General features: G+C 40.4%; 1 protein-coding gene across 2 annotated transcripts in view; it reads right to left on the bottom strand.

Moving 5' to 3' along the window:
- Window positions 1-10705: 10705 nt before the first annotated feature.
- Window positions 10706-13837, bottom strand: part of DSC3 (desmocollin 3) — a 47918-nt gene continuing 44786 nt past the window's right edge. The window contains exons 15-17 of one of the 2 annotated variants that reach the window (XM_060613510.3): window positions 13151-13408; window positions 11075-11117; window positions 10871-10981 (exon numbers count right to left, since the gene is read on the bottom strand). In XM_060613510.3, the coding sequence (XP_060469493.2) occupies window positions 11091-11117; window positions 13151-13408 (285 nt within the window). In that variant the 3' untranslated portion in view covers window positions 10871-10981; window positions 11075-11090. Of the gene's footprint in view, window positions 10982-11074; window positions 11118-13150; window positions 13409-13837 lie in introns of both variants that reach the window. The other variant, XM_060613509.3, reaches the window with a different exon arrangement.

Consider the following 13837-nt stretch of genomic DNA (forward strand, 5'->3'; position numbering starts at 1 on the left):
ATAGGGCTGCTGGTGCAGAGATGAATAGAAACCTAGACAGGGGAATATAGAAGGCCCAAGTCTTGATGAAAGATTAGAGAGGACAAGCAGGCTCTGCCTAAAAGGGATATTTTTCAAGCATTGTAGCCAGAATGGATTGACTTGGGGTGGAGACAAAGCGTCAAGGGTCATATAAACCAGCCAGAAGGCAAACATCAGATCTGAAATCAGATCAGGCTCATAGCTATAAAGACATGTCGGAAGACAAGTCAGATTCTCATTGTTAGAAGAGGAACAAGAGGCCAAATGCTGACATTAGCAACTTAGGTTCTCAAAAAGACCAGCTGGTTTATGCCTATTTATGCATTCCCTGTGATATTCCCAAGTCATTCACATGGGTGCCTCCACCATATGTGCAAATGCGAGGATCTGGCAAGTGGCAAAGTTAGGATGCAAACTCAGTTCTAATTCTGGCAGGCAGAATCTAAGACAAAAAGGAAAGGGAGGGGGGGAGGACAAGGAGGAGGAGGAGGTCAAGCAGGAAGAGAAGGAAAAGAAGGGAAGAAAGAAACTGAGGAGGAAAAGAATATTTAGAAAAGAAAAGAAGGTGGTGAAGAAGAGGAAGAGAAAGAAGAAAATCTTGTGTACGTGCTAACTCATTTTACATACAGTGTAGGCGTTGTTATAACTCAAGCCCCCAATAGGCTCTTCTTGCCTTATTCAAAGATCCCAAACCACTGTTATAATCACAGAACCCTGGATGATGGGGTTTCTCACTGCCCTCCTCATCCCACCTCTTCCAACTCTTCCTCTCAAGTTCCACTGTACTAGCTTTGTGGAATATGCCAAGCAGAATCCTACCTCAGGGCCTTTGTGTTAGTGGTTTCCTTTCCTCAGAATGTTCTCTCCCATCCCCTGCCCTTATAACAACATGACTTGCTTAATCTCTCCCTTCAGGTTTTTGCTTAAATGTCACCTACACAAGGACTTTCTATAACTCTTAATAAAATAAAAATCTCCCATTATTCTCTGCTCCTTATTGTTTCATTTTTCTTTGTACCATTTATTACAGCATGACATTAAGCACATATTTGTATATTTGTTTATTATCTTCTTGGGATGCAGTTGTGAGAACACGGACTTTGGCTATTTTACTCACTGCTGTACCTTTAGCATCTAGACTTAGACTTAGCGTACGGTAGGTGACCAAGAAATAATTGCCAATGACTGACATTGAATGATTGACTGACGACTGAATGAATGAATGAATGAATGAATGAAGAGCCTTGCTTTAGACAATAAACTGAAGCACAGAGAGATTAGCAAGCTTATCCAAGTTACATGGTAAGTCTTTTCCCAAGCTGGGCCCAGCAATTTTTGTACCATTTAAAAGAACAACAGAAATTGCATTCAAGTTTAAAAGTTCTATTTTGTTTGTGTATACGTGTGTGTGTGTGTGTGCGTGTTGGTTTGTTTTGTTGTTCTTCTCCTTACAGTATTGTTTTTCTTTAATTTTTTTTAATGTTTATTTATTTTTTGAGAGATAGAGACAGAACGTGAGTCAGGGAGGGGCAGAGAGAGAGGGAGACACAGAATTCGAAGCAGGCTCCAGGTTCCGAGCTGTCAGCACAGAGCCTGATGTGGGTGGGGCTTGAACTCATGAACCATGAGATCATGACCTGAGCTGAAGTCGATGCTTAACCAACTAAGCCACGTAGGTGCCCCTTGAGCATTGTTCTTATGTTGTCTTACCCTCATCTGTCAAGATAATAATCTTATTCTATTGTTACATATCTGGTATGTGTGTTGGTGTGTAGATTGAAGATAGGAAATTAGACTAATTGGCTGGCTGAGCTAATACTTCGATTCAATAATTTGAATGGATTCAAATTCTTAGATTACTTAGCAAATCCAGTCAGAAAGATGGGTTATAAGAGCATACAAGTTTTTTGAGAGTTAGTAAATATAGTGAAAAAAGTGGGGGCATATTCTGGTTCTTAAGATCTCAGGACCAGAAATCCTTCACTCTGATTCCCAATTGCTGCACGTAGCATAAACTCTCTGAAACTCAGACACGACTTGTGAATACACGAGAGTGAGGGCGAACCCTAATAGGGGTTGTTGGGTGGGGGTGTCAAGACAAAGACAAATTATGACAAAATACTGACATTTTGTACATCTGAATTTGTGATCATGGATATTATCTGTAGCCCAAGGAAACACATATATAACAGAATTCCTTCAAAATGATGTATGATCTTTCTGAAGCACGAGGGTGGGAGGGAGGGAGGGTCCCTTGTAAAGAACACAGTGTGCTGAGAATCAGACTGGAAAAGGTATTCCTGTTTCGCTCTGGGGCACATTCTCCTTGTCGATCAGATACATCCAGCTTCACCAAGTTAGAATCACAGAACAGAAATGTTGACTAACCCACCCAGCTTGATTCCAGTAAAATTCACATCATTTTTTTCCTCTCTACTTTTTCTCTCCCTATGTCTAATATACTTAAGCCATTTTCCTGCCTTTCCCCAAGTAACCTTATATTATTACGTATTTGCTTTAACTTGTCTGTGATGATCCATATTAAGGGGGAAGAAACCACAGAAATTTCAATTAGAAATTGAAATTAGGACTTTCTGTGAAGTTGCCCTTTAGCTTGGAACCTGCCGCATCCTGTCAGAGAAACTTGCATAGTGTATGATGCCAGAAGGCCAGTCTCAGCAGAACTCTGTAACCGGCAATGCGGTTTAACTCCATAGTCTCAGATTTACTTCTATACAGGAAGTGAATCTATTAAGGTTAGAATGTAAATCTTTTAATGAAATAAATGTAAATACACTAATCTCACACAGCGTATCTTTAGCTTAATGTACTTTGAAAAGAAAGTGAAATCAATACAAATCATGTGGGAAGTTAGTAACAAATACTCAAGTTTATTCTGGCATCATATTGGACCTATTAGCTTTCCCCGGACATAAACTGCTGGCTCATAATATCCGCGGTGCATGTTTACCTCCCGCTATGGTTGCAATGTACTCAGGAGACAAAGAACAATTACAGGACAGATAGATCGCCGGTATTTCTGCCCATGTTTGCATTTTTCAAAGTGGCTTCCAAAGACCCTTCTGTTCTTGAGGTCCCGTAGAGTAACAACAGTGCTTCCAGGCACCGCCCACAGGTTTGAGCAGCCCCAGGTATCTTTCCGGTCGGTGCTGGAGCACAGCGGAGGTAGGTGTGACTGAAGGGTGTGTCCTCTGCTCTCACAGATCATTGAAAAGGAGCCTTGACACCTTGAGAGCTGGAGGCGAAGGCAGAACACCCAGCCTCTCCTACCTTGAGGATTCATGGAAACGACCTCGCCCAAAGAACACTGCAAAACCAGTTTATCCTGAAAGGAAGTATGTTTCTTTTACGGTGGTCATTGTTGTTTTCCAATGTGGTGAAAAACACTCAAGCTGAGACCTACCTTCAAAGGTTTTACCTGCACAGTATAGCATTGTTAACTATAAGCACGAGGTTGTGTTTTCATCTTGCAGACTGAAACTGTACCCCATTAAACAGCAACTCCCCATTTCCTCCCCACCTCCACCAGCCCGGGGCAACCACCACTGGGCTTGGTGATTAGTGGCTTCGAGGAGCTGAGAGAATGGGGAAACAGGACTGGCAGCTTAAAGGGTTTCCTTTCTGGGAACTGAAGGATGAAAATGTTCTGGAACTCATTAGTGTCGATGGCTGCACCACATTCTGAATGAATGACACTGAACTCTACACTTCAAAATGGTTCAAGTAGGGGCATTACTTTAAAACAAAATCATTAAAATGCCTTAAATAGGTGAATTTTATGTTATGTGAATTTTACCATAATTAAAAGAAAAAAAAAAACAATACAGGGAAAACAAAAGTTCTGAGGCTCAAATTAAGTGAAATCAAAATAAGCAAACAGAACAGCTAGACCTGCAGGGCACCTGGGTGGCTCAGTGGTTAATCGTCCCACTCTTGGTTTCCCCTCAGGTCATGATCTCCTGGTTGGTGAGTTCAAGCCCCGTATTAGGCTCTGCACTGACAGTGTGAAGCCTGCTTGGGATTCTCTCCCTCCCTTTCTCTCTGTACCCCTCCCCTGCTCATGCACTCTCTCCCAAAATAAATAAACTTAAAACAAAACAAAAAAAAAGAACAGCTAAACCTGCAAACTTAATCTGGATAGTGTTTGCTTAAGTCACTGCCACCACGTTTTCTGTCCACACAGCCAACCCTAATCCTGACTAATGCAAGAGTCATAACGAAGCTGTCTAGAGCTGGGATTAACTCTTTTAAATAAATAAATAAATAAATAAATAAATAAATAAATAAAATGTTATCAATGTTCCTTGTAGAAGATGAACACAAAATACAAATCAACCATAATTCCATTGTCTGGAAAGAATCTATTCAGATCTTTTTTTATACACAGAAGCATAAACTTTTCCTTAAAAAGAGATTAGATATTTCAGTAAATTCAACTACATGAATTCATTGCCTGTATACCTAACACACATCTTTTACTATATACAGGCAGTGCTTTGTTACCACAAATACTCGGTGCCCAGGAAGAGACAAGAGACATGCACTCGGGGAATCAGAAAAGACTGTTTCTTCTGCACCGGTGCTGACCCAGCGGAGTCATCTCCAAAGGCTGAGCCCCGAACCTTGGCATCGGCCTCTTTTTATGGCTGGGATTGTAGGGGCTCAAGGGGAAAAAATGAAAAAGGGGAGGGGGCACTTATCAGTGGTGTTGAAACGCCCAGAGTCCAAGAGACCCCCAAAAACGAACCACCAGAGTCCAGAGTCAAAGCTAAGCAGCAAGGGTCATTTATTGCAGGTTCGAACCTGGACCTCTGCGCACTCGTTGCCGGTGATGCTAAGAGGCCCCGAGAGAGGTTTTTACACCCCTTTTATAGACTGGTACAAACAAGTCATGGGGAAATCAGGGATTTTCCACAGTGACAGAGCTGCGATTGATTGATGTTTAAAGTTGGACACTTAGCAGTATTCGATTGGTTCCTACCTTTAGGTCAGACCACAACTGGGGGTACGGGTATCTCAATGATTGATCAGGAATACACGGGCTCGCCAAGCAATTGTACAGAAGCAGAACAAGCTGGTTAGGCTTGGTTAGGTTTCAGTTTCCCGTAACTTAAGCTTTTAAGTTTCAGTTTTCTCAGGCCTCTCAGTGTTACTCGGGCAGTTGGTAGATGCAGGAGTGCAGGAGGTAAGCAAGATTACCAAAATCAAAACCATTCAAGGGGAGCATCTGGTCTCGGACATCTGGTTGACCCCCTTTTTTTATCTGCCCTTGCCAGATTTCCTTCTCACTTTTGCCCACTTCCCTTCTCAGTTCTACATGTTATGAATATAGTAACTCATTCAATCGTCCCAATAACCCCTTGAGGTTGGTATTGTTATCTTGCTTTTAAAGATGAGAAAACTCGGGGCACCTGGGTGGCTCAGTCGGTTGAGCGACCGACTTCGGCTCAGGTCATGATCTCATGGTTTGTGAGTTCGAGCCCTGCGTTGGGCTCTGTGCTGACAGCTCAGGGCCTGGAGCCTGCTTCTGATTCTGTATCTCCCTCTCTCTCTGCCCCTCCCCCACTAATGCTCTGTCTCTCTCTGTCTCAGAAATATATAAACATAAAAAAATTTTTTTTTAAAGGTGAGAAAACTCAGACTAAGACTGAGACTGCAAAAAGTCTGACTCTAGAGGCATCCATTCTCAACCACTATGACCATATCAATTCTGCTGGATGCTTGGCATTTACCAAATGTTTGGATATCAGAAACAAAAATTCGGGGCACCTGGGTGGCTCAGTGCATTAAGCAACTGACTTTTGGTTTTGACTCATGGTTTCATGGGTTCGAGTGCCATGTTGGGCTCTGTGCTGGCAGCATGGAGTCTGCTTGGGATTCTCTGTCTCCCTCTCTCTCTGCCTCTTCCCCGCTCATTCTGTCTCTGTCTCTCTCAAGATAAACAAATAAACTTAAAAAAAAAGAAAAGAAAAGAAACAAAAAATTCAATGAGCATTCTTAAAGACAAATACTTAGACGCAAAAATAATAACCACAATAAAAGTTCCTGAAATTGAAATCATGGCTCGAGTTTACACTACAATTTAAAGCTTTTGATCCAACCATTTTTGAAATGGTCAGTCTTACCTTTGTGGGAAAGCAGACACATACACAGCTAGGGAAAAGATTTGCTGTGAGGTACACAGCACCATAATTTGGTTGTGAACAAAGCTTGAAGGTCATATACTCTGTAAATGACAGAACAAAGATCGGAATATTGCTTGCTTTTTTTTGTTTTTTTGAACTCATGATGCTTCCCCTTGACTACACAGCTCCAGGTAAGAATGCTATATCTTGGGGCGCCTGGGTGGCTCAGTCGGTTAAGCGTCCGACTTCAGCTCAGGTCACGATCTCGCGGTCCGTGAGTTCGAGCCCCGCATCGAGCTCTGGGCTGATGGCTCAGAGCCTGGAGCCTGCTTCTGATTCTGTGTCTCCCTCTCCCTCTGCCCCTCCCCCGTTGATGCTCTGTCTCTCTCTGTCTCAAAAATAAATAAACTTTAAAAAAATAAAAAAAAATAAAAAAAAGAATGCTATATCAGCATCTTATTTCTGGAACACCCTACAATTACAACCACCTTCCAATACTTCTTTACCCAAGAAAAATCAGCTAGAGAGATACAGATAGATATCATCTGTAAAGCTATGCCCCAAATAGTGCTCTCCCCCCAAATAGCTTAATATGTAAATATATTGACAATTTGATAATGACCCATTCCCTAAAACATTATCCCAGTAATGAATACAATGAACACAATGAAGACACTCTTGAGGATCTATTTTCATGCCAGTCTTAAGCACAATTTTACAAAGTGATCACCTTGGAATCATCTTATCTCTAAATACGGCAAAGACAAGATTATCAAGTTAGCAGTTTCATTACATTCTATATCTGCAACTATTACTTTATACATTCAATTTTTGCTTATTTTAACCTGCCATGTTCCTTTAAAAGCAAAGCAATTCCTTTTAATAGCAAACTTAAAAATTCTGTTAAAAATGCTACAAACCAAACCTCACTGCATTTTAGACAGTTAACTGCTTCCTTATAAAAATATGAAAAAACAATCTGTACATTGACATTAAAAATTCAAGAACATTCACTGGAAAAAAATGAAAGTTATTTTTACACTAAACTAGCATAATTTCCCCCTTACATATATATGGAAAGAAGAAGGCCTCATGTTAAAAATGTTTACATTAGACATAAGAAGACCCTTATAAGGAAGAAAGAAAAGTACCCTTTTCAAAGTCTAGGTCTGTAAAATCTAGATTTGGGGGGGAAATTAGAAAATGGGAAAAGTGGCAACAAATAAAAATTGAGAATCAAATAAAAATTGAGACACACATTTAATTGAAGACATTGTACCTCAGGGCCCAGAGGGCTACATCAGGAAGAATGTATTCCCCATGAATGCCCCATTTGTTCTGCGCAGCCAGTTTGGGCCCGTTCTGTAAATGCCTGAAGACTTGACATGCAGCCGGCTTTTCCCTTGATTCCACACTCCAAATAAGGTGAGGCATGGAAAAAGGGTTGGTGATATTTCACCGAACTTAAATGGGAGCCACCACTGGCCTGAGAAAAGAAGGCAAAGAGGGAGCCTGGCCTAGAAAACTTTTAAGTAGCAACTAATTTTGTCTCTACTACCACTCGGTGTCTCTTTATTGGTCTCTCTCCTTGCCCTCGAAGGCCTGGGTTTTCATGTTGCTGACTGTCCAAATACCCCACGTGGACTTGCACTCCCCCTAAGTTCCCTGTGTTCCCAAATGACCACTGGGTCTTTTTCTTTCCTGTATTCAAAATTTCTATTTCTTCTATTACTTAAAACATCCTTGTAAGAAAGCAAGCTCATAGAAATTAATTCATACTACAGGGTGATTGACAGCCTGGAGTATTCACCACCTAAGTGTTATTGATCGCATCGGGAGAGAGATTAAAGAAAGGGGATGGATGGGAGAGCTGGATTTCTTTTGAATCACACCAACATCAGTTTAAAACAGGGCAGTGAGGGGCACCTGGGTGGCTCAGTCGGTTAAGCGTCCAACTTCGGCTCAGGTGGTGATCTCACGGTTTGTGGGTTTGAGCCCCGTGTCAGGCTCTGTGCTGACAGCTCAGAGCCTGGAGCCTGCTTCAGATTGTGTGTCTCCCTCTCTCTCTGCTCTTCCCTTGCTCATGCTCTGTCTCTCTCTGTCTCAAAAATAAATAAAATATTTAAGAAAAAAATTTTTAAACAAAAACAAACAAAACAAAACAAAAAAACAGGGCAGTGAGTGGGGAAGTGGCATTTTACAATTCCCAAGCTTGAATTAGAACACAGCAGATGGTGATGGGTTTGAGGTCTTGAATCTTAGGATGGTCATGCCCCACTCAGTCCCTTCAGTAAGATTTGTGCCCCCCTCCCAGCTCCCTTTATCCTTTAAAATCTGACCGACACAGCAGGGTTTATCGGCTCTAAATTTTACAAACGTTGATTAATAGAAAAGGGAAGGAAAACGGTGATAGAATCTTTTTACCAGAATTAGGTTTTTAAAAGCGTTCAGTATTAGCTCCAAGAAAAGCATTTCATCTCTGGAGCCTTGCTGGTGGGAGTCAGGGAGCCTGAGCTGGAACAGCCATTTGCCAGCTGGCTCCACATTTGTGCATGCAGAAAGAAACTGCGAAGCAAGGCTACTGTTCCACCTAGTTCCCTCTTCCCTTCCCACTGAAACCAGAGAAGTTTCATTAGCTGTATACAATTTAAAAAATTGTTCTTAAGTTTATTTGTGAGAGAGAGAGCGAGTGAGCGTGGGAAAGGGACAGAGAGAGAGGCAGATGGAGAATGTGAAGCAGGCTCCACGCTATCAGCCCAGAGCCCGATGCAGGGCTCAAACTCACCAACCATGATTTCAGATCATGACCCGAGCTGAAATCAAGAGTTGGACGCTTAACCAACTGAGCCACCCAGGCGCCCCTAACTGTAAACGATTTTAAAGAAATTACCCAAATGTACATGAACAATTTCCTAATATGCTTAGTTAATGCAGCACATAAGAACTAAGTATAAGAGGCTCTCTCTTTTTAGAACTTTAGGTTCCTATTGTCAGATACATTCAGCTTTATGTCATCATCCTCCCTTTTGGTTTTCATTTTATTTTAAATGTTGCATTAACTAATATATATATATGTGTGTGTGTGTGTGTGTGTGTGTGTGCATGTATGTGTTTATCCTTATCCAAAAGTAGAGCATTCCTATGAAAACTTTCATAAAGCGAAATGGCATAAAGCAAAGAAGCAATTACCATTCATCTACATGGAAAATTTTTTTAGTGTTCCCAGTCCCAAAATTTAACCTCTCTTAGGCTTCTCTGATACCTTAGGACACATCTTACTAAGTGATGTACAAAATTAATGGAGATAAAGCAGAGATGCTCACAGACACAGTTCAAAGCTGAGGCAGCTTGATACTGAGATGCTGAGTGAAGTTCCCCGGGGGAAGGAGCTTGGCGGGCCCCCCTTCTCTGCCTGGGTACACGCTGCCTCTATAAGGCTCACCGCAAGGAAAACGCTAAATGCTATCCTCTCTTTCTGCATATAAGCAAAATTCTTCTTCAGGTACCTTTAGGTTAGCAAAAACAGGTAGTAATGCAAGGTTTTCATGCAAGTGAAGTGGCATAACATGAACTTTTGAAAAGTGAGGGATATCACTCTCTCTCTCTCTCCTATCTATCTATGTATCTATCTATCTCTCTACTCTCTCTATATCTTCAGTAGTCCTGAATCTCAGGGAAAAAGATGTTAATACTTAGGATTACAATCTCAACAGAAGATCTTTGGTGTTTTTTGTTCAAATACTGACAATAACTCTGTTTGGTGAACATAGTTATCTTTCTTGAGAATAAGGAAACTTAGATATATTCCTCATAATAATCCTTCTCCAAACCATAAAGCACACACTCAAAAGCATAAAAACAACACAATTTTTCAGTCTACAATTTCCTGTTGTAGTTTAACATGGTGGCTATGTATTTTTTAAGACCTTATTAGGGTAACCAAGCAGACAGAACTAACTGCCCTTCATGATCTAGTTGCCAACCAGAAGGAAAATGAAATTCTAGTAGTCTTTGGAGCGTCTCAGTGGTACAAAATTTTTAAAGAGCTAAAAATTGCAGTACAGTTTACCATAATGTTTGATATAATCCTATTAACTTAAATCTGGAATAAGAACAGAATTTCTAGCCCAGATAGCTGTTCTATATTCAATCAATACAGCATAGTTATCATTGAACTGATATTAACTAAACACATTTGTTGGAAAGCTATCTATAAAGAATAGCAGATCCTTTATAGACCTTAAATCCAATGTTACAGCATGATTTTGCTAGCTGTCTATTTATTTTGCAATAAAGAAGGCCAAATACGTTTTAACATTTCAAGCTTCTTGGAAAAGATAAGCAAAAAATTGCTATAAAACTACAAATTGGTAAATAGTACAATTAAAAATTTAGAAAACTTCATATCTATTTTTCTAATATATATGTTAAAAACACATATCTATATATATTAGAAACTGAAATTCTAATATATATATAGCTAAATATATACATATATGTATGTATATATATACATATATATATATATATTAGCAATTGAAATTGAACTTTAAATATCCCTTTTGGAAACTTCCAGAATGTCTGGCAAAAACACATCTCATTGTAGAACATTAACATTATCTCTTTGCGCATGTTTCTGCTAATGTAGTAAATTTGGCTCCCAAATTATTTAAAAAGTCAAGGCCATCTTCTTCCTGTTTTTCGCTGCAGCACCCTACAGAACCAGCTGGAGATCCCTTTCCTTCATAGTTATACGTAAGGACATAATCTTGAGATGGCACATGGTTTTCATTCTGATTACACAGATGCAATTTCTGTAAAATAAACAAACAGAAAAAAGGATTGTATTGTTGTATTATTTTAAGTATTCTTAAACATATGAACATAAAATTTATTATTTTATTTACCTTTTATGTCTAATTTTTAACCAGTGTGTCCTCTAATGGAGTCCTACATACAAAAAATGCACATGATTGGTCGATATCACAACCATACCATAAAATCAGTATATCTTACATTTCTAGTAATCCATACAAATAAAAAAAAATTATATATATACAAATGTTATATTTATGTATATTTAAATTATCATTAAATGCTTAACTCTAAACTTTCTATCTGGAGTTCAGGCTAGTCCACAAAACGGTGACACTATGCACGGTGGCCTAGAATTTGACGTTGGATATCTGAATAGTCCGGGTTTTGAGTCCCAGCTCTGGCTGTACCAGCTACGTATGTGACTTTGAGCAGGTCACTAAACATCTCTCAGTCTCACTTCTCACTCTCCTTACATCTAAAATGGGAATATACACAGTGACTATCTCACGATACTGATGAAATAATAGCGCATGAAAAATACTGTTCCTTCGCCCAGCACATAGTAAATATTCAAAACACATTAACTAAAACCACTACTACATGCAGTTTTAAAGTAGGCAAGAATTATCACATTGGTTTCAGAATGACGTTTTCCGAGACAGCCAAAACATGACAAAATAGAGAGATGCGCAAGACATTTTAGTGAGATTAAAAATACTCAACATAACCCGGATTGCAAAAACCAGCCCTTTGCACTGGAGAGGCCATGCATTCAGCCACATCCATCCTCACAGTCTGTTACTGGCCAGCTTGTCTAACCCCTGGGCTCCTCCTCCTCACCTGTGTGCCTCCTGCCTCTCTAACCCAGAGCTTATTTCCTTGGCTCATGTTATCAAGTGTCTTTCTTCATGACCGCTTCAGCCTCGTATCCCATTAAGTGATGTGCACATTGAAGAACACCCCTAGGAGTGCTTCTTAAGCTTCACTCCTTCCCCTGCCTGATCTTACATGAATACTGGCTGTCTAGAAACAGAAAAGAGATTAACACTTGAATTTGACGGGAAAAAATATGCTATGGACATGCGATAAGCTATAGCCGCGTCACAGAAAGGTGCCTAGTTGCAATCCATTAAAGGATTAAGGGCTTCTGGTCCACTGTTGGTGTTACAATGGTACTGGCACACTCTGATAAAAAGAAAACTTAGTACCAGGAAGAATATTCAATCCAGTGGTTCTCTACCCAGGTGGCACATGTGAATTGCCTGAGGAGTTTTAAAAATAATAATTCTAGGGCCGCCTGGGTGGCTTAGTCAGTTAAGTGTCTGACTTGGGCTCAGGTCATGATCTCCCATCTCATGGGTTCCAGTCCCACATCGGACTCTGTGCTGACAGCTCAGAGTCTGCAGCCTGCTTCAGATTCTGTGTCTCCCTCTCTCTCTGCCCCTCCCCCACCCTCAAAAATAAATACAAATTTAAAATAATAATAATAATAATAAGCCAAACCAATTAAATCCAAATCCTTCAAGGTGGAGCACAGGCATTAATATCTTTTAAAAGCTCCAGGGGGATTTTGATGTGCTCCCAGGACTCAAAAATCATGATTTAATCCTTCCTTTGTTTTACATCCTTGCTGTCCCCTGAATAAAAATGTTTTATATATGAATGGTGCTTTTTACATTACATATAGTTTATACAGCTCATATTATTTAATGTTCATCCTAGAATTGTGTGCAGATGTTTTGTTTTCAGAGAGAGATGTAGATTTGATTTGGGGGAGTTTTGTGATTGTAGGGAGTAAGATTTTTTTTTCACATTCTTCTATATGAAAATAATTCGTGAGGTAAACTACATCTAGAAGTGGCATGTGGCTTTAGGTTGGATATTAGAAATTTCCAGATCTCATGAGATTTTAGAAATTAAAAGAAATATGACAGATGGAATAAAATCTCTTTTATGTTAAATAATGTAACAAAATCAAAGGGCATGGGGGTGGGGAGGCGTGGAGGAGGGCAGTGCTGGGAAGGACCAGAGAATGAAAGAGAAAAGATACATTGAAAAGATACATAGGGAAAAGCAACTTCTGCAACTGTATGCTAATTTCAATTTCCTCTTGTTCTACACTTGGATATGTAAACCTCAGAATGGAAACGCTGAGGGAAACTCACTTCACCAAGGCGGGGCTGGGTGAAATTATGCCACTCGGAGTAGGTGTGTCTGCAGTTGTCCGTCTCCACGTGTCCTCCCCTGCAGGAATCCAGGGTGTGATGATGCCCCGTCCCCCGGCACGATTCCAGGGTCTGGTGTCCGCCTTTCACCATTTCAATGGTCTCCTGCCCTCCATTCTTCATTCCTGATCCCATGGTACCGCAAAAGCCTTGGCCAGAGTTATTGACTGTCTGGGTCATAAACCCATTGGCAGAACACTGAAATAAAATAAAATAAGACCATTTGTATCAGGAGGAAATGGATCCCAAGTGATAAGAAGGCAAGGGAGAGAGAATGTTTATTCAACGTTTTATTGATTCATCCGTATTTTCTAATTGTGTGCCTGGTCTAGGGATACAAAGATGGGCATGATCCCTCACCAGCTCTAAGAAGCTCTTATTCCAGTGAGGCAGAAAAATCAGATGATTACTTTAAGAATGTATACGTAGGTAAATGCAGAATGCTATAGGAACACTGAGGAACACATTAAAATCCACATCCAGAGAGAGTAAGTGGAGAAGTCTAAGAGTAGGGGCTCCGACTGAGAAATGGGAGGAAAAAACCACCACCTGCAGGAAGGTCTACAGGCAAAGGCAACGGGGTGCTTTGGGGGTCTTCAGCTTCAGCCTGTTGAGAGTGGCTGCCAC

This window comes from Panthera onca, chromosome D3 (genome assembly GCF_046562875.1).
Source record: "Panthera onca isolate mPanOnc1 chromosome D3, mPanOnc1 haplotype 2, whole genome shotgun sequence".
NCBI classification, from domain to species: Eukaryota; Metazoa; Chordata; class Mammalia; order Carnivora; family Felidae; genus Panthera; species Panthera onca.